Source organism: Dromaius novaehollandiae, chromosome 3 (genome assembly GCF_036370855.1).
Source record: "Dromaius novaehollandiae isolate bDroNov1 chromosome 3, bDroNov1.hap1, whole genome shotgun sequence".
In the NCBI taxonomy this organism is placed as follows: domain Eukaryota; kingdom Metazoa; phylum Chordata; class Aves; order Casuariiformes; family Dromaiidae; genus Dromaius; species Dromaius novaehollandiae.
In genome coordinates this window covers 100,946,044-100,971,423 of record NC_088100.1, presented here as the reverse complement: position 1 = coordinate 100,971,423, position 25,380 = coordinate 100,946,044, and the positions used below count along the sequence as shown (strand labels likewise).

The 25,380-nt window shown below is 39.5% G+C and overlaps 1 protein-coding gene across 2 annotated transcripts in view; it reads left to right on the top strand.

Annotated features, from left to right (window-relative positions):
• The first annotated feature begins 1,366 nt into the window (after nt 1-1,366).
• The window catches only part of MTA3 (metastasis associated 1 family member 3), a 145,088-nt gene continuing 121,074 nt past the window's right edge, over nt 1,367-25,380 (top strand). Inside the window, exons 1-4 of one of the 2 annotated variants that reach the window (XM_064509595.1) lie at nt 1,367-1,524; nt 2,928-2,995; nt 4,884-4,977; nt 22,678-22,804. In XM_064509595.1, coding sequence (XP_064365665.1) covers nt 1,497-1,524; nt 2,928-2,995; nt 4,884-4,977; nt 22,678-22,804 — 317 coding nt within the window. In that variant the 5' untranslated portion in view covers nt 1,367-1,496. Of the gene's footprint in view, nt 1,525-1,656; nt 2,279-2,927; nt 2,996-4,883; nt 4,978-22,677; nt 22,805-25,380 lie in introns of those variants that run through there. The other variant, XM_064509594.1, reaches the window with a different exon arrangement.

The window sequence follows — 25,380 nt, the reverse complement described above, 5'->3', positions numbered from 1 at the left end:
GTCAGGAGACAAGACAGAGGAAGATTTCAGATTCCCCTTTTGGTCTATGAATTTGCTGCTGTTTATTAAAGAAGCTCAAGCCACTGAGGGCTTTGTGTACAAACTTTACACATTTTAGGAGTCTAAAACTCAGCTGCTTGTTTGACACAAAACAGTAACCCAGGAAATGAAAAGTGCATGGCTTAAAGTAGAAGAAAACTTAACCTAATAGTCACAGATCTACTCAAAGAAGGAAAGGAAGGGAGCATATGATCATCTGAAACACCAGTGAAGCTCATCCTCCTAAAAATCATCATGTTTCTCCCTTAATAACACTACCTTTTCCTTCAGCTCAGGGCAAAGTGAAACGTTACATTGAAAACACTCAAGATACACGCACAAAAATCCTGAACCTGAAGCAAGTGATACATCACCACCATCCTTGTAAGAAAATGATAAAAAACATTTCTCTTCAAGGGAAGCATTCCAAAGCAGGATCAGGCTGTTTATAAACTGCACACATACATTGTTTGTGATATAATGAACTTCACGTAAACATGGGGAAACAGCTTTGTGTTACATACATATTGATGCTCCCCAAGCATCCCTCTAATCAGATGATGTGTAGGCAACTCCTCCAGCACGGACTGATGCCGGGACAAGCTGCTGCGTCTCTCTTTGTTGTGCTGTAGACGCTTATCTGAGCGACTTTCCACAACAGCACAAGGCTTAGGAAACCACTGCGTCCAGCACGCCTCGGCTGCTGCTGTCGAGTTTATTGGGGAAGATGGGTGTAACTGAAGCCTTGTGAGCTGATCAGTTGTGCCCTAGTTTTTAAAGGGGGAGAAAAAGAGAAACCTCGCTAAATCACTAATCAACAGGTGCTGTAAGCACATGTGTCACAAACTTCCTCGGGACCGTGGCAGGCTGCTTCCCGGGGGAGAGCGCGTTTGTCCGAAGGAACAAAGACTCGGCGGGGGGGGGGGGGGGCAGATGGAGCCTGGAAACACAAGAAACAGGAATAACACCAGTAATAATAATATCCGCCACGTCCTGGCGGACAGCGCGGGGCTCCTCGAGCTACAAAATGTCGCGCACCTCGGCCGGCGGCGAGGCCGTGGTCGCCCCAAGGTGAGTTACCTCGGCGCTGCCGCGGGCTGGCAGCCCCCAGGGGCGCTCCCGGCCCCCCGCGGCGCCGGGCCGGGCCTTGCGCCCTCCCCCGGCCGGGGCCGCTGAGCGCGGGGGAGGGGGCGACGCGGCGGGGGCGGTTGTTTAACCCCTTCGGCGCCGGGCGCCTCCGGAAATGGCCGAAGCAGCGGCGGCGGCGGCCCCGTGAGGCGTGCGGCGCCGCGGCCTGCGCCCGGCGGGGAGGGCGGGCGGGCGGGCGGGCGGGAGGGGTGGCGCGGGGTGGGGGCGAGCGCGGGGCGGGGGGGCAGCGGCAGCCGCTCCCGCCTTGCCCAGCCCGGCCCGGCAGAGGCGGCAGGAGGAGGAGGAGGAGGAGGGCGCGGAGCGCAGACATGGCGGCCAACATGTACCGAGTGGGAGGTATGTGGGGCCGGGGCCGCGCCCGCCCGGCGCCGGGGCCCGGCGCCGGGGCCCGGCGCCGGGGAGCGGGGGCCCGGGGCCGTGCGGGAAGCGGGGCGGCCCGCTTCTCTTCCCCTTCGCTCCCCTCCGCCCGCCGTGGCCAGCGCCATGGCCCCCAGCGGCGCGGCCGGGCCCGGGCGCGGCGGCCGCCGGGCGGCGGGCAGCAGGGGGAGGGCGCAGGTTCCTCCCCCGGCAGCCCTGCGCGCCGGGTGGGAGGCCGGCCCCCGCCGCCGCGGAGGAGAAGGGCAGCGCCGCCCTCCGCGGACGAGGGGGGAGCGGCGCCGACGGCTGCCTCCTCCTTGCCGCGGCGCCGGCCGGCCACGGCCTCCCCCGGGGGCGCGGGCCGGGCCCGGGGCCTGCGGCGGCTCCCGGCTGGGCCGCGGCGCGGGCCGGGGCCGCCGGGGGCCCCGCGGCGCTGCCCTGGGCGGCGCGGGCCTGCCTGGGTCACTGCTGCCCCCCGCCTCGCCCCCCGGAGAGGGCGCCGGCAGCGGGGGACGCCCGGAGTGGGGGGGATGCACTGAGCGCCCCCCCCCCCCCCCCCCCGCGCCGGCGAGATGGTGGGGCGGGGGGGGAACTGCGGGTGCCGCGGCCGCGGAGGGAACATGGCTGCGCTGTCGGCGGCGCGGCTCAGGTGCACCGCTGAAGTTAGCTCTGCAGCGCTGGGTGCTCAGAAATGTCTCGTCTCCCCCTCTTTTCTCCGAAACGGCGTTTCGAGGTGAGAGGGGAAGATGCAGAGGAAAAGGGGTGACAGCAGTTAGTGCGAATCCCTTTGAGGGTGTGCTGATACATCTGCAAATCCCCCCTCTGGACGCCCCCTCGTTAGGACGTTTAGGTTGTAATCCTGTCAGCCTTTCCTCATGAAAGTAATCCTTATTTGAGTAGCGCTGTTGAAGTCTGGGTAGAGTTTACTGCTTACATCAACAGTTCTCAGCTTCTTCGTGTGAGCTTAATAGGCAGCTGCGAGCGATTTCCAGAGGTCGCAATCGCATTCTCTTTCTTTAGAGCTAAATGAGCTACCTGAAGTTGTTCCGCTGTGATGTGTCACAGCCTCGCAAAGGGTTTTATGTGCTGTTATGCCCCGGCCCAGTTTCATTTAAAAGAAGAAAATGATAATTTGCGTGATGCATGGTGCAACTCAAACATCAAATCCAAAGTGTAATTAGCATTTGATGCGTGCTTTTGGCCATATAAAAATAAGTTTTGAGAAAATCTCAGTATAGAAATACTTGAGATTAGTATCTGACGTCAAGTGAGATGCCTCAGGTTTTTATCAGCTTCTAAGTTTACAAAAAACTTGCACTAACAAAAATGATATACATATGTTATTTTTGAAGTAATTCAGTACTTTTCTCTTTTTATTGTAGATTATGTATATTTTGAAAATTCTTCCAGCAATCCGTATCTCATCAGGCGAATTGAAGAGCTTAACAAGGTACACAAGTATCTAAGATTCCTGTTTAACCTTTGGTAGTAGTCAGTGCTCTTTTCAGAAACTGAGAACTCTTTCCATCCCATAAGATTTCCATCAGTAGAATTTTTTGAAAGTTTTCTACATTCTTAAGATCTGTTATGTGCCTTCTGTATGTTCAGCTATTGAATGACCGCTATGTGATGCACCATAATTCTTCCTTGTTATCTAAGGAAACACCCAGTTGATCATTCTGGGTGGTCAGGAGTAAAAAATCCCTGGGCCAAATAAACAATCATATGAATGTTCGGGAGAGTAATGAGTTTAATTCTTTATATGGTGATGACAGGAATCATGTAATGTGCCTGCTTTTATACATGTGTGTATATGTGTGTGTTTATATATGTGTATGTGTGCATATATATATATATATATACACGCACGTGTGTGTATACCTACAGCACTGGTAGGTATCAGTGAGAATTTGGAATGGTCAAATAATAGAATACAAAGCTTCTGTTGCTGTTTACTGCACTTTTATTTGCAGCTTTGAATGAAGGCCAGGGTCTTGAATAGAAATAGTCTGTATTATCTGTCTTTATCCTGAGTGTATTTTTACTGACTGAGTTGTTGCTTTTCAGAGTGTCATTTTGAGGAAAACATAATTATTTCTTAGTTCTTGTGTTGCTAAGCATGTTTTTGAAAAAGTTAAGCAGCTTTTTTTTTTTTTTTTAACTGTTCCATGTATTGGTATTACAATTCACCAATAAACTATGTCAAAAGTAAACAGTGAAAATCCCTATTGTGATGTGAAGGATCATGATTTTTTTGTGGTTAGAAAGTAAATTAAAACTTGAACTGTGAAAAGTTTTCTTCTTATTAATGGAATATAAGACTACTCCAGCCAAGATCCACATTCTTTGTTAGCGCATCCAACACTACAGCCATTCATCTACTGTTTGTACATGGCAAATCAGTTTGGACTTTCATTGGAGAAGAATATTTTTTATTTACAGCAATTAAAGTGATTTCAATCATGTTCTAAATGTAATGTCTGTTATCTTTAAACTGCATTGCTATAATTTAATCTTGCTTGTGGATGGTAGAGCAGAGTCATGTATTGATTTTTAAGAGAGGTTTCCAGGATATAGTCCAGATATCTTAATTGTGAATTATGTGCTATTCATGTGTTAAAGGCATTGTGCAAACATGGAGATATTATGCAAATACATAATGAAATGCTTTGGTTGTCCTTCTACTGGACATAAGATGCTTTCTTTTTTATTTCAAAACTTATTTAAAACCTGATGCTTTATGGTGCCACATCTTGACTTGAAAATATAATAACTAACTTAAGGTATATAACTAACTTTCTAATATTTATAACAAGAAAGAAGGTGCAATTTTTAAAATATTAGTAGATTTTTGTTATTTTGACATTTTCAAAAAGTAAATCTGTAATAAGAGTCATACAAACAGCTGTGAAGTAAATAACTTCTATCTTATGGGCTGACATGAATTTTCAAATAAATGTTATTAAATATGGTTTCAAAAATTGGCACAGTAGTTTAAAATATGCATTTCTATCTAAAACTAGGTTACAAAGAAGTGTTCACAAGCATCTAATGCTTCTTAAGGATTCTTATGTTAGCATAATATTGATGCTACATTTGTAAATAAGAGAATAAGACGTAAATAAATTCTTATGAATAAATAATTTAAATCAATGCAATTGTGTGGATTGAAATTGATATTGGCATCTATCAGGAAGCTCTTATTTGGGTAATTCTGATTTCAACATGGCCAGTCATGTTAGAATACTAATATGAGGAAAAAATAGTAGAGAACATGTAATTCTTGCTACTCAGCTGGGCAAGGATGGATTCTGACTTATTTTGTCTTTCTTTTCTAGACTGCAAATGGAAATGTGGAAGCAAAAGTGGTGTGTTTTTACAGACGAAGAGATATTTCCAACAGTCTTATAATGCTTGCAGATAAGCATGCTAGTAAGTAGATTGTGTAGGACTTTTTTCGTCTTTCTATCACAGCCTGTTCAGATTCTGCAGCTACTTGAAACTGCATTTTTTTTGGTATGAAGACTATGTTTTATATTAGATATTAACTAATATCCAGTTAAATGGTTAGCATTATCTGATGCTGGCCCTGCTCTTAGTAGTTGCTTTGGGGACTTAAGTTAAACTGTATTAAAGCGATTGAAAGTCTCAATTCAAATATATATATGTTTTTTTGGTCTGGAAGATAAAGCTATCTTTTTTTTATATTAAAAGTAAATCTTGGGTGTAAGTCAACTTAAGCTTAAGAGCATTCATGAGGATTTGATTTTACTTTCTTGGCTTAGACATAAACACGTGTATACAAGTAGTATTGAAAGGACTTAAGTGTATTGCAGGAGACTGAAAAACATTTGGAAATTTGTTTGTAAGATAGCTGTCATGTGTACTTATGGTACGTGTAGATATTCTTAGGCATCATTATAGGCATCATCTCACCGGTCTTTCAGAAAAGCAACAAAATGGTGGTAGTAGAAAAAGAAAGTCCTGTTTTTATCACACACTTACTGTTTCCACTAGCTACCATTCAGCCAACAACTGAAATAGCACACTTTTCTGTACTTCTGCGATTACAAATTCTGAAGACAAAAGCCAGAATCTAAAAGAATTTGAGATGCTTGAGAAAACAATTATTTGCAAATATTGCACTCATGTTTGTAAATAATTGAACAGTTGCAATGTCAACATCTTCTAAGTTTCTTAACACGTATCGTTAAATAATGCAGTTTGGTTATGAATGATACCTCAGTTTTCAAAATTAATATGTGAATATGTGGCATAGGTATTTTAAATCCCCAAGTATTTTGTAATATATCAAAGATATGGATATGTTTAAAGATACTGTTTAGTGCCATATTTTGTGTGCAGATATGTGATGGAGTAATTATGCTATTAAGAAAACATCTTACAATTTGTTTAAGGTCAAATTGCGATAACTTTGCTCATGCAAGTACCTCTAGAGAGGAGAAACAGCCAGATTTTGGCTTTTGTTTTATTGTTTCATTGTTTAGAGAAGCTGAGATGATCTGAGTATGTGGTGTATATAGAATGATAGTTCTGTGAAGAAGTACTAGATCTGCGTTTAAAGCAGGCAGAAATATCATGTAGACAATTTCATAATCTCTAGTTCTCTTCATTATGCTGTTTTCTAAGCTTAACAGTGCAGTATTTCAAGGGTAGATATATCTTGTTTACCTTTTAAGGGGATATTTTATTTAAAGTTTTTGTTATACAGTTAGGTACACTTTGAGATTTTTGTCAACCTATTTGGTAGTATTTATTCCCCACAATCATTATATTTTTTTTGAGTGCTTCCATGTGAAATGCATAGAAACATCAATGTTCTAGTGAGCTTCACTAGCTTTCCAGTACTTTTTTAGCGTGGCAGGGGGGGAAGGAGGAATGAAAAGATAGTAACTTTGTTGGAAATACAATTTTCGCATTTGTTTTTAAAAGATGGGTCCTTTTACCTTTTTTGTTTGGCTTAGTTTTTAGGAAAGGGGATATTAGTACTGTAGGCATAGTTTGGTCTGAAAAAGTGAGTAAGATTTTTCCATTTCCCATGTAAGCTTGTTTAGCTTGCCCTTTCATCAGCACTTTGATGTAAAGGAGTTGTTGATGGTCCAGTGCTCTTTCACTGTGGCATGCTCGCAGGTCAGTAGAATCACCATGGAATTTTCCATCAAATGATTTCTGTGTTGAAATTCTATTCTTTTTTTTTCCTGATGAGATGATAATTTAATTTCTGGTTGGTTCAACAAGCATCCTTAGAATGCCTCTATGCTGGGTAGGTCATAAGGCTTATAGCCCATCATTCTTATGGATTAAGTTTCTCTGTGGACAGCATCTTCTCTGTACATAATGTTTTCCCTCTGACCAACCTGTGAGGAATCTATACAGCTAACGTGTCTTAGGAGATATACGTTCTAGGGGACAGCACACAGTGGAAGATTGCTGTGCTGCATCTTCTGTACAGCTCATACAGCAGATGTATTTAAATGTCAAATCAATTTAAATGTTTTGATTCTGGAATACCACAGCGTTCTGTTTAAAAATACGATGTCTGTAAACAAAATATTTGGGTGTTTACGAGTTGAATGTTTGGGGAATATTTTGTGTAGCTAAACATGTTGATGCATCAACATTTCTACCTGGTTCGTTACAAAATAAATGCTAAAAGATAAGAATTTCTTACAGAATGTAAATTCTAGCTCAGTCATTGGTTATTCCAGTGTGTGTGTGTTCAGCAAAATCTTCTAAGTGTTCAGCTTGAACTTTTTAAAATGAAATTTTATATTCATAGCAATGTTCTTTTCTTCCTGAAACTATCCTGACTAACGTGCTTTTTAAAAATTTGGGGGGGGAAGGGGAGGGCAAGTGGTGGGGTATTTTTGGTGACATTTTAATTTCTGAAGTTTACATTTTGTGGTGTAGATCTGGGTCCCTTTTTCACATGAAATAACTTTCTTTTTTATTAAATATTTCAGAACTTTATTTAAAAACAATTTTTCAATAACTCTTGAAATTAGTTTCAAAAACAATTTTAAAATACATTTGGGAAAAACAGAATAAACAAGGTCTGTGATACTATCACAGTTAGAGCATGTTGGTATGCTGTTTTTTTGGAAGAAATCTTCCAAAAGAAGTTCAAAATACATATATTTAAAAACTTTGGGGGGGGGGGGAAGCAAATTTTTCTTGGGGCCCTTCTAAAATACTCAGACAAGAATTCCCTTGATTTGAGGTATCTTACACTAATCTATAAGGAAATGGTACTTCCTCTGGTTTTTCTCTGGTGTTTCTGGTAATTTTGGTGGTTTCTGACTAATTAACGTAGTGTTTTTATTTGTCTACCAGCATCGTGTATGATGTCAGTCTAGGTCTGGGAATAGGTACTTTAGCTAACTGCAGCTGCTGAAATCCAGGGGAGTTTTGAATGTTTTGTGGACCCCTGAAGACATTACTCTTTCCCCCTTCGACTTCTGTTACTGTAAAGCAGTGTACAGTAAGGCCAAATTAAGTGCCAAAACAAAACATTGGCCAAAATCAGCTTCCCGTGATCCTGTGCAGCTTCCTGAACCGGGTAGCTGAGCTGTGAGAAGTGTAGTGCCCACCAGCTCTCAGAGCATAACCACCACCCTTGGCTCAATGTGAGGTGCCGTGGGTTCGCTGCGAGGAGTTCCCCCCTTTCTTTGCATAGCAGGGTGAGGCTTACTTTACAGGGAAAAGAGAGAGAGGTGAGAAGGAGAGAAAAGGCAGTAAGGAGTTATTGCAGCAGAGAACTGAAGGACATAAGAAATGAATGGGAGATACAGGACAAAAACGCACAGCTCATTCAAATGGGACAAGCAACCAAACGGGTAGCATAGGGATGTTTTCTAATGAAAAGTGGTAGTGTGCTGAACTGGAAGAGAAATTGTCAAATGTAGCTGGATCTGTAAAATCTGGCAGATCCTTAAGATAAAGCAGTGTTGATGTAAACATTTTAGGGGCAGATTTTAATAGCTGGGAAGGGGTCTATACTAACTGCATACCATCGTTGGTTTTGGGTTACAGTGAAGGGCTAAATTCTTGTATTTCCTTCTTTTGTAGTAGACTTAGGCATTGTTGCTTTCCTGAAGCTGACCAGGGTGGCCTGAGTGTGTGAGGCCGTTTTTCTACAGTTCCTTATCCTTCAAATTCTTCATCTAGTAATGTGCTGTTATGTAATACTGTGCCTGAAGTTATTCTTCCATTGTAGTTCCTCCAACAGCTTTTATCTAGTCAGCCACCTGGGGAGGATATAAAAAAAAATTTCTGCCATCAGAGACCTTTGTCTTCTGATTTACTGAAAGAGCTCACCTTGACTCAGGTGTGCGGTGCTCCTGACTAAATGCCCAGAATTTTTCTGGGAATGCATTATGTATGATGAAGTCCATGTACTATGTAATTTTTCTGATTAACAAAATTGATGCTTTTATGAATGACTTAAGAGTCAATTTAAAAATAACCTGAGGCATTTTAGTTTCAATAACTGTAAGACCAACTGTAAACTGAGTTCTTCTAGAAGATAAAAGCATTGGTCAAAATCTGCTTTTTTCGCTTTTATTGTTCCACGTGCTGGTTGTAGAGATCACTTGCTGTCTTTACTTTCTGTGGTTTTATTTTTACTTTTTTCTTTTAACGACATCTTTCTGGCCTTCGGCTCCTCAACAGTCATGTTTCATGTCTCACTGCTGTGCGAAATGGTTTTCCTACTACAAAATTTTTGCACAAAGTACAGGAGAGGGTTCTAGGAGCAGAGGAAAAGTCCTGTTAGTGGTCTCTTTCAAACATTTGGAGTCTGTACTCAATTCTGACCTTGGGTCTGACACTGATGCGTCATGTTCATAAACAAATCAAGTATTCTCTCTGCACTTTAGTTTTGCTAACTGTAAAACTGTAAAATAATACTCTTACGAAATCTTCGCCCTAAAGTTGGTGAAAAATATTTTAATACAGCTATATATTTTTATAACTCCCATTAAAAAGTCCAAGCACTTTATAAATTAGCTTAAAAAATAAGATTATTTTTGTATATTAATATCCAGAATGTTCCAGGAGTCCTGGAAACAGTTTATTCTTATACAGAAGTTTTGCTGTTGTTGAAGACTCCTTACTTTTATGCAAAGATGCTTCACATTTGTGGAAAATACAGCAAAATTATTTTGCATATTGGCATTGTACATTAGTCTCATGGTGAGTGCCAAACATCCAGGTGTATCTAAGAGAATGCAGCTGTTAATATTTCACCTGATTTTTGTGGAAGCATTTTATTTTAGCTGAACAGCAGTGTAGGAGGTAGCATAGGAGATGGCAAGAAAATGAGCTTAAGTTGTGAAATACTGTTTACCATATAATACAAATGACTTGTATTAATACTCCCAAAAATATACAAAACTGAAATGTGAATTGCTTTCATATTTGTCACTAGGTTTCTGAATATATGGTTGCTGTTGCATGGTAGTTGTCTTAATATTCAGTTCCATGTAGAGCACCTGAGAATATTTGTCTCTGCTTTCTTCAACAATTCAAGAAATACAGCTTGGAAAGTTTCATTTTTTCATATTTTTCTCAAAGTACACAAAACTGAAACAGGAATGAGGCGATTCATATATTCAGACTATAAGAAAAAAGTGCATGTGCACGTGTACCCTGGAGACTGAGTAAAGTCATCCAAAGTAAAATGCCTAAAATGCTTCTTGTTTTTCAGTGTTGTTCTTATTTCTTAGTCACTTATATAATTCAGTGTATTTCAGAACACTAATAATCCAGTGTTACCGTATAATTTTTGTCCAGTCAGAGGATAACACAGCTGAAAAGTTGAGGGTTTTTTTGATCTTGCATCTTTTGCAGTGTAGAATTAATTGCATGTCAAACTAAAAAGCTGTTATTCAGGAAGGAAATATATATTTTTTTTATTTCTGTAATCAAAATTCCATTTCAGAAAAGTCATTTTAAGTGAAGGACTTTTGCTATTAATTAATTCATTATGTCTTGCAATTAGAAAAGCTTGTTTTGATTGGCGGTTTTATTGGAAACCTTAAAATTGACTTCTTTGTCCCATTAGTTCTCTTGAGAACAGATACTGTCTGCACCATCTATCTTTAGTTAGAGGTGCTGTTTGTCTAATGAAAATCAGAGATAAATGTTTACTCTTGCATCAGATATGATCCATTTTATCCATCTTCATACTTCTAAATGTTGAAATAATTCATACAATTTTTTTTTAATTTTGGCATACACTTATTTGGGAAACTGTTGTATCCTTAATACAACTTCTGGAGAATAAAGTAACACAGTTTCTTCGTAGGGGAAATGGACATTGACACTCTAGGGAAAAGGTGTTCAGAGACACTGAGTGTTCTTTGTTCAGTTTGTCTTTCAAGGGAATTAAAGTCCAGAAGAGTTGCCTTTTCAGTAGGTGGTCTTTCCAATAAGAAAAAATCATTGTATCTCTGGTCTTGATACAAATAAAATGGAAATAAACCATTTGGGTCTTACTTATGTTCCCATCTGTGCGAGAAAATAAATCCTTAGACCTCAAGAGTTTGGTCATTTCATCTCTTCTACAGAAACGTGGAAGTGTTTTTCCGTTGAGTTTAGTGTTCTGCAGAAGGCTTTTCATTAGTGCACAGTTCATGTTTTGATTACACTAGCCAAGAAGGCTGCCTTCTTGCTTGATGTGAGGAAAACAGTCTGTTACTATTACCTTGTGATGATGCATACAACTTTTCTGGATGTTAGATAGCAGGGAAAGGAGCTAAGGAGTGGGATGGCAGAGTTGGGAATCAAGGATAGGAAAATCTCTTGGAGGGTTTATAAGGAAGAGGAAGGTTTGCCTGCTAGATGTGCCTGAGGAGTACATGAGCAGACTTGTGTAACTGGTTCAGTGAGGTGCTACTTTCTTAATTTCAAGTCCTCTGTAAAGATGAGCTAGTGTTTGTTTGCAGCTTAGCTGTTTTTTCTTCTGTGAGTACCAAAGAAGTAAAAGAAAATTATTTTTGACCTCAAATTTCTGCCCTGCTTTCTTTGAAGAAAAGACCAGGTTTTCAAAAGCTTGTTTGTGAGCAAACTATCAGAAGACTTTTACGTTTGCTTTGAAGGTGGAGTGGAGAGCAGAGATAAAAATTTGGTAAGCCAAGAAAGTTTTGGAGAATGAGTTCCAATGGCTGTCTTGCTTGAGACTGGAATTTTACATATTTTACTTCGTTTATGTATCTCTATTAGCTGACTGTAGATAAGCACTAGCAAATTCAACTGTGTTATATATCATCTTGCTTCTGCGTATCCTAAAGTCTGTGATATGGGTAAGATGCACCTTAAGACCAATAAAGGATGATATAAATAACACTCTTTAATCAGTGGCAGAGTAGCTTTTATGCTAAGGTATTTTCATATTAGTGTACCTGTCACTTACACTGACCAATAAGCTTGAGCAGTGATTTTCTGTGGGGAAGACACGCCCTTTTGGATCCCCTTAAACAGGGGAACATGAATTTGTCCTTGCAGTACCCAAGAGAATGACTTCAGTTATAATTTGTCGGGGGGGGGGGGGGAAGGAGAGCATTCAGAACTTGCTGAAATAGAACAAGCCTTGTCCAAAACCATGTCCTTGTCACCAAGGAGAAACTTGTCCCAAGGCTCCCAATTATCCTTTTTGAGGGTGCTTTGGGTAGTCTCATAAATTACGTTTTGTTCATTTGATTTTATGCAGGAACTACATATTGGTGGGGATTTTTTTCTTCTCCAAATGGTAAAAGCAATAAAGAGCCAGTAATGAGAAGCTTTTTGCTTCTGACAGTATCAGTCTTCGTTTTGTGAATGACATTTTATAATTAGTAGTTAACTGTAGTGTATATTGTCTCAGTAACCAGTTTACTGTCAGCTCTAAGTGTCTTGTGGAATTATTAACTGCTGTGGCCGTTCAGCCAGTTCCTTTGGTGCAGAATGTGTTGCTAGATTGTGAACGTTAATGAACATCTCTTAATGGAGTGAAGGGGTTTCTTTCTAAGGTCATAATTCTAGGAGATCTTAGCTCTGATGGCAAATTTACATAAATGCATTTTCTCACCTGACTATATGTGGTCTGTATTTGGGTAGGTAGGGTTTTGCACATGTGGAAATATTTTGTCCCCTCTGTGCAACTTGTTTGTGTAACCACATCTGAATTTTTCCATGAACAGAGTTAGTAGCCTCATGTATTGATGTCTTTTGAATAGATAAATAATCTTTGGTGATGTACTTAAGATTTTGGAGTTAAAAATCTTATTATCTAAACACATAACTCTTACAGTTTAAATACATTACTACCAAACTCTGTGTGTGTAAAAACAAACTAAATAAACTTCATTACTGTCATGAACTTGTGTAGCTGTGGAGAGTGGAAAGCTGCAAATTATTAAATTAATTTATATTTATGCTAAAAGGCACATAGTTTTAGAAGTAAAATATTATTGTTCTGAAATTTGGTTTTTGTCTTAACTCGTTAATTATTGTAATTATTTAGTGTGTTGCCTCGGTGGAGACTCCAAAGTGAGATACAGGAGGAGGTGGCATTTTTCTGAGCTCCGCCCGTAAATGAATTCTTCATATCTGAGTCAGACACGTTCACAGAAAATTGCCAAGCCACTGTGTTTTCTCTGTGTTCCCCTATGTTCTTCAGGACTTGTTCCCCCTTTATCAAGTTTGAATATGTCTGTCAGTATTGCCAGATTACTGGCTCTGATTTTCTTTCAATGTGTAGAAAATACGTAACTGGCATCTCTCAAATGCTATTTTTTTTGTCTCAATAATGGCAGTTAATTTGGCTGACCAGTGATCCTATTTCTTCTTCTTGTATGACCTATTTAAAAAAAAACAGTAACATTGATATTACTGATCATAATTGTTAGTGTCTCATTGAGATGAATAGGACATTTCATGCCTCTTAGATATCATGATCTCAGGTGTTTCTACATTTTTTTTTTTTCTGAGCTCATAATTTTAAGTGAATTTTCCCATCCTCTCCCCAATACATCCACACCATACAAAAGCACCTGAGGCATAAATTTTAGTCTACAAAAGCATTGCTAAGTTTTCCCTGTCTGTAAAGCTCTCCTTAGAGATACAGGTTATATCTTCAAAGAGCTCTCTGATATACTTGAATCAGTAGTTTATATCACTTGGGAGTCTGAATGACACAAACTCTCTAGTAAAATAGACTCTTTTGCTGTTATACAGGGTAGGTAAATGTACTGAGCATGGGCCAGGCCCTATGATTTAAAGGCTTCCAAGCAGTAATTCATGAATATGTCTATATATCATACAGTGGAATGAAGCGGGTAATAGTTGCTCTCGGTAATACAGCTGCATGCCTGTAACTTCAGAGCGAGGCAGAGCTTATTAGCTCAGGTGAAGCACTGTGTGAAAATGGATGTAATGCTTCCTACCCAAGCTGACTCATGTGGTGTGAGGTATTACAGAAAAGTAGAAAGAGTAGATGAGATTCATATGTAAAGTACTGCTGTGGTTTGTTCCCATATATATTGAGTTTGACATGCTGTGATCTACACAGAGCAGTAGAATGGCTAACCAAAGCAACTGTGCTATTTAGAGACGTAATTTGTCTATTTGATCAATACATTGCTTTTTCTTCTCAGCTAGTATTCGTAACTCTGTCTGTGCAGGGGAAACTTTGTAGTGTAAACCTGGCTTTTGATTCTGCATGTGCTACACGAGTGCTTCTGTGAGGTTCCTGGCAGTTGTGTTTTGTACTGATGCAGCACGTATCACACCCGTGGGCAAAACAGGTTTAACTGCTAAAAAAAAGTTCAGTTTTGCCAGTAAAACCCTGTTCTGCATTATCACATTCCTAACACATTTTGGAGAGCTAAGTAGCTCATTGTGACTGTCACTGGCTGTCTGAATCTAAAACTTGCTTTCAGATTTATCATAGTATGAGATATCTGCTCTGCAGATTGTGTTGTTACTGGACTATGCATAGAGCATAATGTATGCATGCATCCAGAGGTTATGTAAACACGTGTATTTTCTGCTCGTACGATCTGTTAAGCATCTATCAAGAAACAGCACAACTGAATTAACAGACTTTCATTTTGATATGACAAGTGATGGACTTGAGTTTTCTTTTTTTTTTTTTTTTTGTTTGCATGAAAGATTATGGCAACGATATACAACGCTGAAGCTAATGTTTTGGTTTCCTGTAATAAAATCGCAGCCTTGTTTTGACTTACCCTGCCATCATTAACAATTTCTACACTGGTTTGAGTGACCTGTAACTTTGTCCTTCATGGTACTGTGGCCCTTTCCTGTGTGAGAGTTCCCTTAGGCCAGATTGTTTGACCAATGCTGCTGTCATGAGTGAAATCCTGATACTGTTATTCTCAGTGGGGTTTCAAGAGGCCAAGATCTCTACCAAGTATCGTACAAGAAAAAGGCCTTTGATATAAGGACAGATTTTATATTTATTTTAACCTTCAAAGGATATCTAGCTTCATATACTTTCATAATGCTTTTCCCTTTTATTTTTCTTTTAAAATTTTTTTTCACAAAGGGAAAAAATGCCAGGATCAAATACTGAATATTTAGTATGTAAGAAGTGAATAATGGTGATTTTTGATATTTTACTTGATACTGTAGCAAAAATGTTATTTGAATGTATTATATACAAAATAAATTCTAAAAGTAGAAAAAATTTATTACCCTTACCTTAATTAAGACAAAAATGCTGTTTATTTTAAGGGTTTGACTGTTTAATACAATGTGGTGTTTATTCCTACACTCAATTCACTGGCACCTGAATTAGTGATTTAAAATGTCTTAATGATTTTAAGTGGTCTGTATTCATACCACTTTATAATTTTCTCAGTGCATGTGTATATGTCCCATTATTTGGAATCTTGAGATCAATGTACACACATCGAGGAAAGAATATTTTCTGGGAAGTAAATCTCTTCTAAGCACAGCTGAAGATGGGGGGAAAAAAACCTTGACTTTACAGTCTTACACAGACCGTCAGAATAAATGAACTCCTTTTGCTTTGCTCATCTCATCAGGTCTATAAACCAAACAGCTTTCTTACTATGCTGTCACTGAGTAGACATTATCTTGGATAATATTTTTCTCACTTCAGAATCCTGGACATAGTGCTCTAATGTGTCTCACTTAAGTTTACTGAAGAACAGGATATACAAATCCTTTACATGTGTTGAACAAACTCACCTTTTCTTTCCTTTTTTGCCACTCTTCCTCTCCTTCCTCCCCACAAAATCAAACAAAATTCAGCTGGAGAAGATAAAATCATTTGTGTTCTATAAGCAGAATCATATGCCATTCTGAGTAGGGGGTAGGAGAGTGTTTGTACAATCTGTGCCTTTTCTTATCTGCCAATAAATTTTGAAAAGCTGTTTACCTGCTACTGAGGATGTGAATTATGTGTTAGAAAAGCAGTTTAGATCTCTCAAACTGATTATCTTTATCACACAGTGAAAGAAAATGCCAGTGTAGATCTTATCTGTGGACTCTGGGTTCTTACAGAGGACATGAGATTTTTGAGGTTTTTAATTCTCTAAATGATATGTGCTTTAATATTTACAATGCTTTTTATTAAGGAGCGGCAACTATACTACTTGTCAGCTTCCTAGATCAGACACACCTGTTGCCTTTCCTAAAAGAAAGACTCTGTAAAACAAGATATTATGAGTAGGAAGTCTGTAAGGAAATAATGAAAAGTCAGATGATGGGAAGAGTTGCTAATAGCACTCGTCTCATGAAAATGGAAAATACAGATATCAAAACCCTTCTCAAAACCAGGTCTGATAATTCTGAAGAGTTGGCATGTGTCTCTCTGATTCCTTGGTAACAGGTGGTCCATATAATGTATTTACTGCTCTGAAGGGATGAGTTTTCTTGAGCATGCTCTGTCTCCCATCTACTCGGCATTGTTGCAGATAGCCTTTGCATTGCTTGCATGAGACACCAGGTTCCAAAACTCCTGCTTTGGCAGCATCGGATCCCACACTTGCAGTATCTGTGAGTGGTCTGCCAGCCTGTATTTGGATGTAGAAGTAAAGCTTTTCACTTTCCTTCGTACCCCAGCTCTAAATGTATATATGCTTACAAAATTTACTAACCAGCTCCTGATTCAGCTGATGAGCTTGATACCAGTAATTAGATACTGAAAATGCTCATTGTGCAATGGACACAGCTGTGTATATTACAATCTTGAGCATGCCATTTGCCTGTACCAATGAGCTGCTTAAAGGGACACTGCACAGGACTGGAGCTCCACATCTATCACAACAGGTTGCTGCAGTTCGTATGGGCATACACATGACCAAAGATATTTTGAGCCCTGTGACAGGATGTTTTCTTTTCTGGAAGACTTTGCGTTTGAATAATTGAGGTAGAGACCAAGTAAGGGGGAGTTGGGGGAAGTTGAAAAATCTGGCTTAGATTAATGGCACCGGTTTGCCAGCTTAATTTCACTATACCCTGCATGTCACTGTTTTTGTGCTTCTGCAAGTTCCTCCTGCTTTGTAGTAGTGTCATAAACTAGTTTGCAGTGATAAATAGCAGGGATAGAAACCTAATATGTTTACTGTTATATTTATTCACGAAGCATTTATTAAGGTATATTTATTACTGTAGCATGTTATGATTCATATTACTTATAAAAGTAATCCTTCCCTGCCTTTTACCCACAAGCTCCTTGCTCTCAAAACCTCCAAGACTAATTATCCAAAAAAACCCATCCATCGTATTTGGGAGGGGAGAGTTTCCTGGTAATGAAAACTGAGGTAGTTTTCATTAAATATTTTTGCCATGGGTCTATGATAAACATGAGATAGTTACCAAGTTGGTTATAGCTGACTGTTGTTCTGGGAATTACATTATTATATTGTAACATGCTACTTAGACGTACTCATTTAAAAAAAAAAAATCTCTTTGGCATGACTTTCAAAATAATCCCACATTACTGGGGAGTTGGTTTAGCATACTAGTTCCTAGTGGTTGTTAAATGCAATTATTCCTTTGTTTTGTGACCTCTGTTACAACGACGACGATGATGTAGTGTTGGAGGATCACCTGGATAACCTTGTAAGAAAAATGTGGCTGACCTCTGAGGGGCTGCATGTCTGTTAACGCTGCGTAAAAGGAGTTAAATGTACACCTGTTCACTGTAAACACAACCAATCAGTCCTTTTATTTTACCTGCAGAATTGCTCAGATTCACATATTAGATAGTTATATACTATCTAAATGACCCATAATACCATAGAAATTATGCTTTAAATTTCTAATCCTACTTGACAGTAACAGCAAATATAAAATTGATTTTACGTGTTCTGACAGCGATCTGAATATTGTACTGACAGACATGGTGTAAGTAAAGCTAATTAATTCAGCTTTGGTAAACACTTTCTCAGTAAAATTGACAGCATAACTGTGTGCAGCCTAGCTCATAAAGTTGATTAAACTGCTTTACTACAGCACCAGGAGGTTAAATATCACAACTAAGTTAGTATAACACCCCATGTGGCAAGAAACCTCATGCAGGCTAAGCAAATTGGGCAACTGTTCACCTAAGAGAGCTCTTTATCTTCAGTCTGAGTAGAATGGTTCACACCGTTAGACTTAACGTTCATCTTCAGTGCTCATTTTGGCGGTAAATAGACTTACTCCCTCTTACTCAGAATCTGTATTTATAATACTTAGTGCTATAGCATACAAGTGCCAAATGCATATTTGATACTTTTGCCACAACTAGCCAAGCTTAAAAGAGACTGATGCACATCAGTATTTCCTTTGATCTCTATGGTAATCTTGCGGCTGTTTGGCACGCTCAGCTTTTTATCTGCAGGTTTTAAAATAATTGGCAGTATGTATGATGCATGTTGATTTCGAGTTGAGTATAGAAGAAAAAGGTATACAGGAAAGGAAAAATGTTTCTGAAAGTAAGCCTTGGTGATCTTTTTTGAACTGAAGATTGCACTGATCTAATTTAAAGATACTTTAACAAACTTGGTGAAACTGATGTAACACTGCAAATTGTGATAGTGATTTAAATCTCTCTACCTAAGGTTGCATAATTCAGATGCAGCTAAGTTGAGATACAGTTTCAAAATTGGAAGCAATTAATTTTAAGAGGTAGGAAATTAATGCACCACAGTCTTTGGCTCTACTGCTGATTTAATTCAGCATCAGTCCTTGCTGCTGTTGAAAGGAGCAGTCCTGTTTTTTCCTTCTTTCCAGTTCCAGTCTCTTATTTTTGTCCTTTCCTTTGTGTCTTTTCCTTTGTGAAGGCGCACCCAGGAGTTAGGCCAAGGAATTGATCTGGATGGGTGGACAACCAGTTGAATAAAATACTGGTTGCATGGTCTGGCTGAGAGGGTAGTGATTAGTGGGTCATACTCTGCCTAGAGGAGGGATCTGTACTATGACCTGTCTTAATCAATGACCTGGAGCAGGCAACAGGGTGCATTCTCATCAAGTTTGCAGATGACACCACATTGGGTGTACCAGTTGATACACTCAAGGGCAGGGCCATCACAGAGAGACCTATTAGGCTGGAGGCCTGGGCCAACAGGGATCTGAAAAAAATCAGCAAGGACAAAGGCGACCCGGGAGGGAAAGGCCCCCTGCAGCAACACGGGCTGGGGACTGAGGTCTGGGGAGCAGCTCTGGGGGAAAAGGCCCTGTGGTGTTGGCAGACAGCAAGTTCGACATGCCAGCTGGCGGCGAAGGAGGCCAGCAGCATCCTGGGCTGTGTCACCAGGAGCAAAACCAGCAGATGGAGGAAAGTGATTGCTCCCCTTTGTTCAGCACTTGTTAGACCACATCTGGAGTACTCTGTCCAGTTTTGGGTCTCCCAGTATGAAAAAGGTATTGATAAACTGGAGCGAGTTCAGCAGAGGCCACCAAGATGTCTGGGGGGCTGGAGCACTTGCCCTGCGAGGAGGCGCTGAGGGAACTGGGCTTGTTCAGCTTGGAGATGAGGTGGCTTCAGAGGAGACCAACCAGCAGCCTCCTAATGCCTGTGGGGAGGTGACTGAGAAGATGGAGCCAGGCTATACACAATGGTGTGTTAGGGGAGGGCAAGAGGCAACAGGCATAAATTGAAACAGGAGATGTTTAATCTGGATATAAGGAGGAACTTTTTCATCACGAATAGGTTGACTGGAGAGGCTGTGCAGTCTCCATCCTTGGAGATTTTCAAGACCCAACTGGATAAAGCCCTGAGCAAGCAACGTGTTCTGACCGGACAGTCAAACTTGCTTTGAGGAGAAGTTTTTATTAGAGACTTCTGGAGGTCTCTACCCATCTGAATTATTCTGTGTTTTTGTGATTCTATGGAAACAACAACCAGTACTTAGTTCAGCCAACCCCTAGTTGAAAATATCACTTTCAGCAAGTTGGTAGCAGTAGAGGGGGGAATGGTCATCCTTCCTTTTAAGATTGCCTTTGGTGTTTAAACTAATTCTTGCTTTCTGTTGCAGTGGATGAGGGGAGCAAATGGTTGGTTATTATGACTTAGATAAGGTAAAGTAATATACTAGAGGAGATTAGCTTGATTACTGGCTGATGTTTAACTGTAGAGTGGCTTGAGTCCCATTTAAACCATTGTAATTGTTCTACAGGATTTTTTTTTCTTTCGTTATTTTTCAAACCACTGATGTAAAATGGATTTATTATACTTCTAGTGACTTGGCTCAGTTGGTTTTGAGTTTTGCTTTAAAAACAAGTAGTTCTTTCTAGTAGCAAGCTGAAGTCACCGCAAAACTATAAACAACGCCACGTACAAAGACTAGGTGGTGCGGACAGTTGCTGTCTCTTGTTCTCAAGGTCGTTAAGTAGAACACCGTTTTCTAACAACGAGTCCCATACATGAAATGGAAGAGGAAAAGAGTAAAGTTAATCACATTTTTTTCCCTGAAGTGACCTGTTTTGTTTTATTGTAGCGTAATGTGTGTATAAAATGAGTGAGGATTGCAGTTTCTTCCCAGTATCCATTGTTTGCTTGGCTCAGTTAACTCTTCTAAGAGTTCTGCATCGGAGAGGAGAAGGAAAAGGATAAGTCTGTACCACTGCCCGTGAAAGCATCGTGAGATCGTTCTAGTTCTCAGGAACAAAGTAAATATTTGCAATTGCTGATTAGAAAGCCCATGTATAATAGATAAATCTAGAGCTTTAAAAGCTCACAGGAGTTTCCTGCTTTTGCTCTCCAGGATTTTTCTTTTAAATGATGAAATATTTCTTACAGAAGAGGAAAAGTACTACAAAAGAATATAATCTTAAGCTTCACCCAAGGTGCCTAAGGGATTGTGTCAGTTTCAAAAGCTGATGGTATTCATTTTTGTACTCATATGTAAAACTTTCAGCGTATTTTTAAGTTGCACAACTTTTAATTGAATTTTATTTTCTCTCTAATCTTGGAATGATGAGGCCTATGTATGTCATCACTGTATTTCTCTATGAAGATATTTGTTCACTCTATGAAGATATTTGTTCACTCTATGAAGATATTTGTTCACTCTGAGCCATTACTTTCTTTCACTAAGTACTGAAAATGTGCTTATCGTAGTGGTACTTTATGATTTCCTGTAGGTACCACCTTCTGCTTTACTCCTTTGACAGGAATAATGGCAAATAAAATTTCATATGCATTCAAATATGAGGCAAAAAAGTGAAGAGACATACATCTAAAAGTATGGGAAGTTCTTCACCAGTTTCCTTCTAATAGGCCCTAAGGCCTGATCTGTGTAAAAATCTGATTCAAAAGCAGCTATTTACAGGTTTGTTCAGATACAGAATTTTTTATATCACCATGAAGCTGGTTGGTTAGATATTTAGTTTTCTAACTTCTTTGTGCTCTCCAATGCTTAATTCCTAAATCTAGCTTTGTTATTCCTAAGGCAAACTATTACTAGTATTACTGCCTACTAATACTACTGATAGTTTTGTTTTATAATGGTGAAGAAGAAAATAAATTATATTATGTTAAGAGTGGAATTGAGCCGTGTCTGACCATGATTTGTCCTACTTATTACTTATGTAATCAGCAATGCTATGCCAGACATTTGTGTCAGATCATCATGAATAAAACATGTATGTGTTATGTTTCTAAAAACATAAAGTTATGTTGTTGTGTTTTATGTTTAGGCTTGGAATGTTGTAAGAGATGCATATAAGAGTGTTAATTTCTGCTTCAGGCTTTTGAATCAACACTTTCTTGGGTTACATAAGATTAGTACAATAACTGTAAAATGAAAAATTTAAGAATTTTAATTCTTACTCTAAGGGGGCTATGTAGATACCTGAGCCATTTTAGACGCTGAAGTATGATTTTTGGTGCCCTGCTGCCACTTTGGAAGGGCACATATTCCCACATATTTGTCTCATACCTACTATCTGCAGTCAGAAGTCTTGTATACTTCAGGCTATCTAAAATGGCCCCAGACATCTGTGTTTCGGTGCCTAAATTGCTTTCTAACTGCCTGTTTCTTGCCAGCTGTTTTCAGATGGTTATAACAGAAGATTACTTTGTCTCGATACTTTAAAGTCCTGTTTTATCTGAAAATATTGTCAGTATCTAATAAGATTATAATATTTGAAGGCAGTAGGGTTTTGCAGTTTTCTTAGACAGTGATTCGGCAATGCACTGTTTTTAGTAAATTTCAGTTTCATAGAAAGTGTGCCTGTCCCCAGGACTTGCAGTAGAGTTTTACACTACCATCAACAGAAAACAAAAGTGTCCGTTTCGGACAGAGGCCTTTTTTAGACCAAGCAGCAGGCATACCCAGAGAAATGAGAGGAAAGAAGATGGAAAAAAAATGAGTAATTTTTGTCAGGGTTGATCTTACAGTTGTTTGAAAAACATCAAAGTATAGTACAGTAGGCAAGGAGCATAATTTTTTAAAGTGTTTAAGTAGAATGCACAGAATTTAAAATACTTCATATTCTATCAAGTTATATAAACTGCTGACTTGCTAAACTCATCCTTTCTTTAAAATACTAAAGGAGGTTGCTAAGGGGAGGGGGGGATTGTCAAGGGAAATGGCTGCAGCTGTGTTATGTAACAGAGTTAATTTCGACCTACACTCTGCTTCTCTGCAGAAGAAGTTGAAGAAGAGTCTGAAACCACAATTGAGGTTGACTTGACTGATAAACAGAAACATCAGTTGAAGCACAGGGAGCTGTTCCTTTCTCGACAGTATGAGTCCCTTCCTGCAACACACATCAGGTAAGAAAAAGTAAATATCATTCATCTATGTATTCTGCTGAGGCAGATTGCCTGTCAGAAGCTCACCTATTTGAACACTTTGCCTTTATCTTGTGAAAGGATGCTGAGATATGCCAGTTTGTCCCCTGAATCGCTTCCATCACCTTCTGATACTTTGTGTTTGCACACTGGAATGGACAAGATTCTCAAACAGAGCTCTGACTTGCCTATTAGAGCCTCAGTTGATAATGTGGTATAAAGTCAGTCTCCCCACTTTGGAAGAGTCTTTTTTTTAATTTAATTTAATTTTATTTTATTTTTACTACTTATTGAAAGGATGTTAACAATTTTGTCTACCAAGGAAAATCACAGACAGGTTCAGAAAGGACACAGTGACTCAGTGGTCAAAAAAGTTTGCAGTCTGGGGCTGCAGACATTTACAAATAAAATTATCCCAACTTACTTCAGTAATTATGAAGAAGTCATGATTGAGTTTGGCTAAATATTGCAAAAGCACTTCAAATATCATGTCCTTGGAGGCATAATTTTAATTCTGAACTGTATTCAAGCCTTAACCGAGGGGTTTAAATTTGGCATGCTTTTATGTTTTTTTTTTTCTTTATATAAATTGAAATTGCCCTAATGCTAAAGCAGAAAGAGGCTTGTTGAAACCCAAAAAGGTTTTGGTGATTTTATTCTGTAAATGATGTAAGCACTCATGTCATCTCCCATTGAGCAGTCAAGCAAACTCTTTGCATTTTCTGGGAGGTGTACCTAAAAGTGGAAGCGAAAGGTGAGAAATAGCACGGTGACAAATAGAGGAGGAGTGCAATAAGTGTAAAACAATAGCTCTTTTAGGTTGGTGTTCTGAAGGAATTTATTTTCTCAATGCATCCAGCTTCCCTCAGCCATTTTAGACCATAGCCTACAAGCTGTGAAAAAAAGAAATGTGTTTATATGCTCCAGTAGGAGAAATACTTCTTGTGCGCATATATATTTTCTCTCTCTCATTGGCAAATGTGGCTTTTATTACCTTTTCTACTGCCAACACACAAAAACTGGAAGTTGGAGGATTTTTATTAATTTCCTGTGCCTGATTTAGCCACTTGTTCTCTGACTTTGAGAAAGTCATTTAACTGTCATACCTCAGCTTCCAGAACTATAGCATAGAGATAATAATGTTGCTGAGTTTCTTTTACTTACTTTGATATCTAAATGTCAAACTAAGGTATTATCATCAGATATTCTCTATCTAGAGAGAAGATTACATAGAAGCATTATAAATGTCTTATAACCTCACAACTCGGGAAGCAAATGCAATAGATGATCCCCAGTGTACACTTCACAAAGAATCCAGAAAGATGCATGGTGAATTCATAGTGCATGTAGCACTACAGCAGGCAAATACAACATGATGACTTGTATCTACTTCTCAGAACAGATGGATGCTGTAGTGCTGTACTGTCACTGTTACCAAGACCTTTACCAGATGCATCCTGGAACAAATTTTATGTGGTCTAATGAATTTTTGAAACAGAGTTGAGGTTGTTAAAAAAGAAACAAGAAGGAAAATACATTGCAAAATACTCTTTAACCAGCTCAGTAGCTTGTAAACTTATTAATGTGCAGATTCAGTAATTCTTAGTAGTTTCCATAACTTCTATTAACGATTTTATGCTGTAAAAGAGGACAGAAATGTTGAGAAGGCAGTACTGTACCTTTCTCCCAGCAGCACTCTAGAAAAAGATTTTAGAATTGTAGAATAATGTGCTGTTGAAGGGACATCCAGAGGTCATCTACTCTAAATCCCACTCAGGGCAGGACCACCTTAGATCAGGTTGTTCAGGGCCTTGCCCAGTTGAGTTTCGAACGTATCCAAAGATGGAAATTTCACAGCCTTTCAGTGTTTGACCACTGTCATGGTGAATTTCTTTTTCCTATCACCTAATTGGGATTTTCCTGGTTGGAACTTGATATCCATTGCTTCTTGCCTTATCAGTGTGCTCCTCTAAAACCAGCCTGGCTCTGTCTTATTTATGTACCGTTTCATTAGGTAACTGAAGAGAGCAGTAAGATTTCCCCCCCACCAGTCATCTACTCTCAAGAGTGAACAAACCCAGTTTGGTGTTATCTGCAAACTTTTACTGAAAGTGTGCTCTGTTCCATTGTCCAGATTGTTAGTAAAGATGTGGAACAGTATTGGGCCCTGGTATCAACCCCTGGGGGATGTCACTGGTAACCAGCTAGATGTCCACACTGGACTTGGTACCACTTGTTACAGCCCTTTGAGCCTGGTGGTCCAGCTAGTTTTCTTACAACCTTATTGTCTATTTAACCAGTCCATGTGTGGTCAATATGGTTAAAGGATGCTTTGGGATGATCTGTTGAAGGTCTTGCTAAAGTCAAGATAAACAACATTCACTATTGTCCCTGGCCCACCAAGCCAGTCTTCTCCTTACAGAAGACCAACCGATTAATCGTGCACAGTTTGTGCCAGACTGACTCTTCCCAGTCACCACGTCCTTCGCTTTAGATTCTCAGGTAATAAAACCCTGAATAGCTCTGTTCTGTGGGCTTTTGTTAGTTTTCATTGCCTG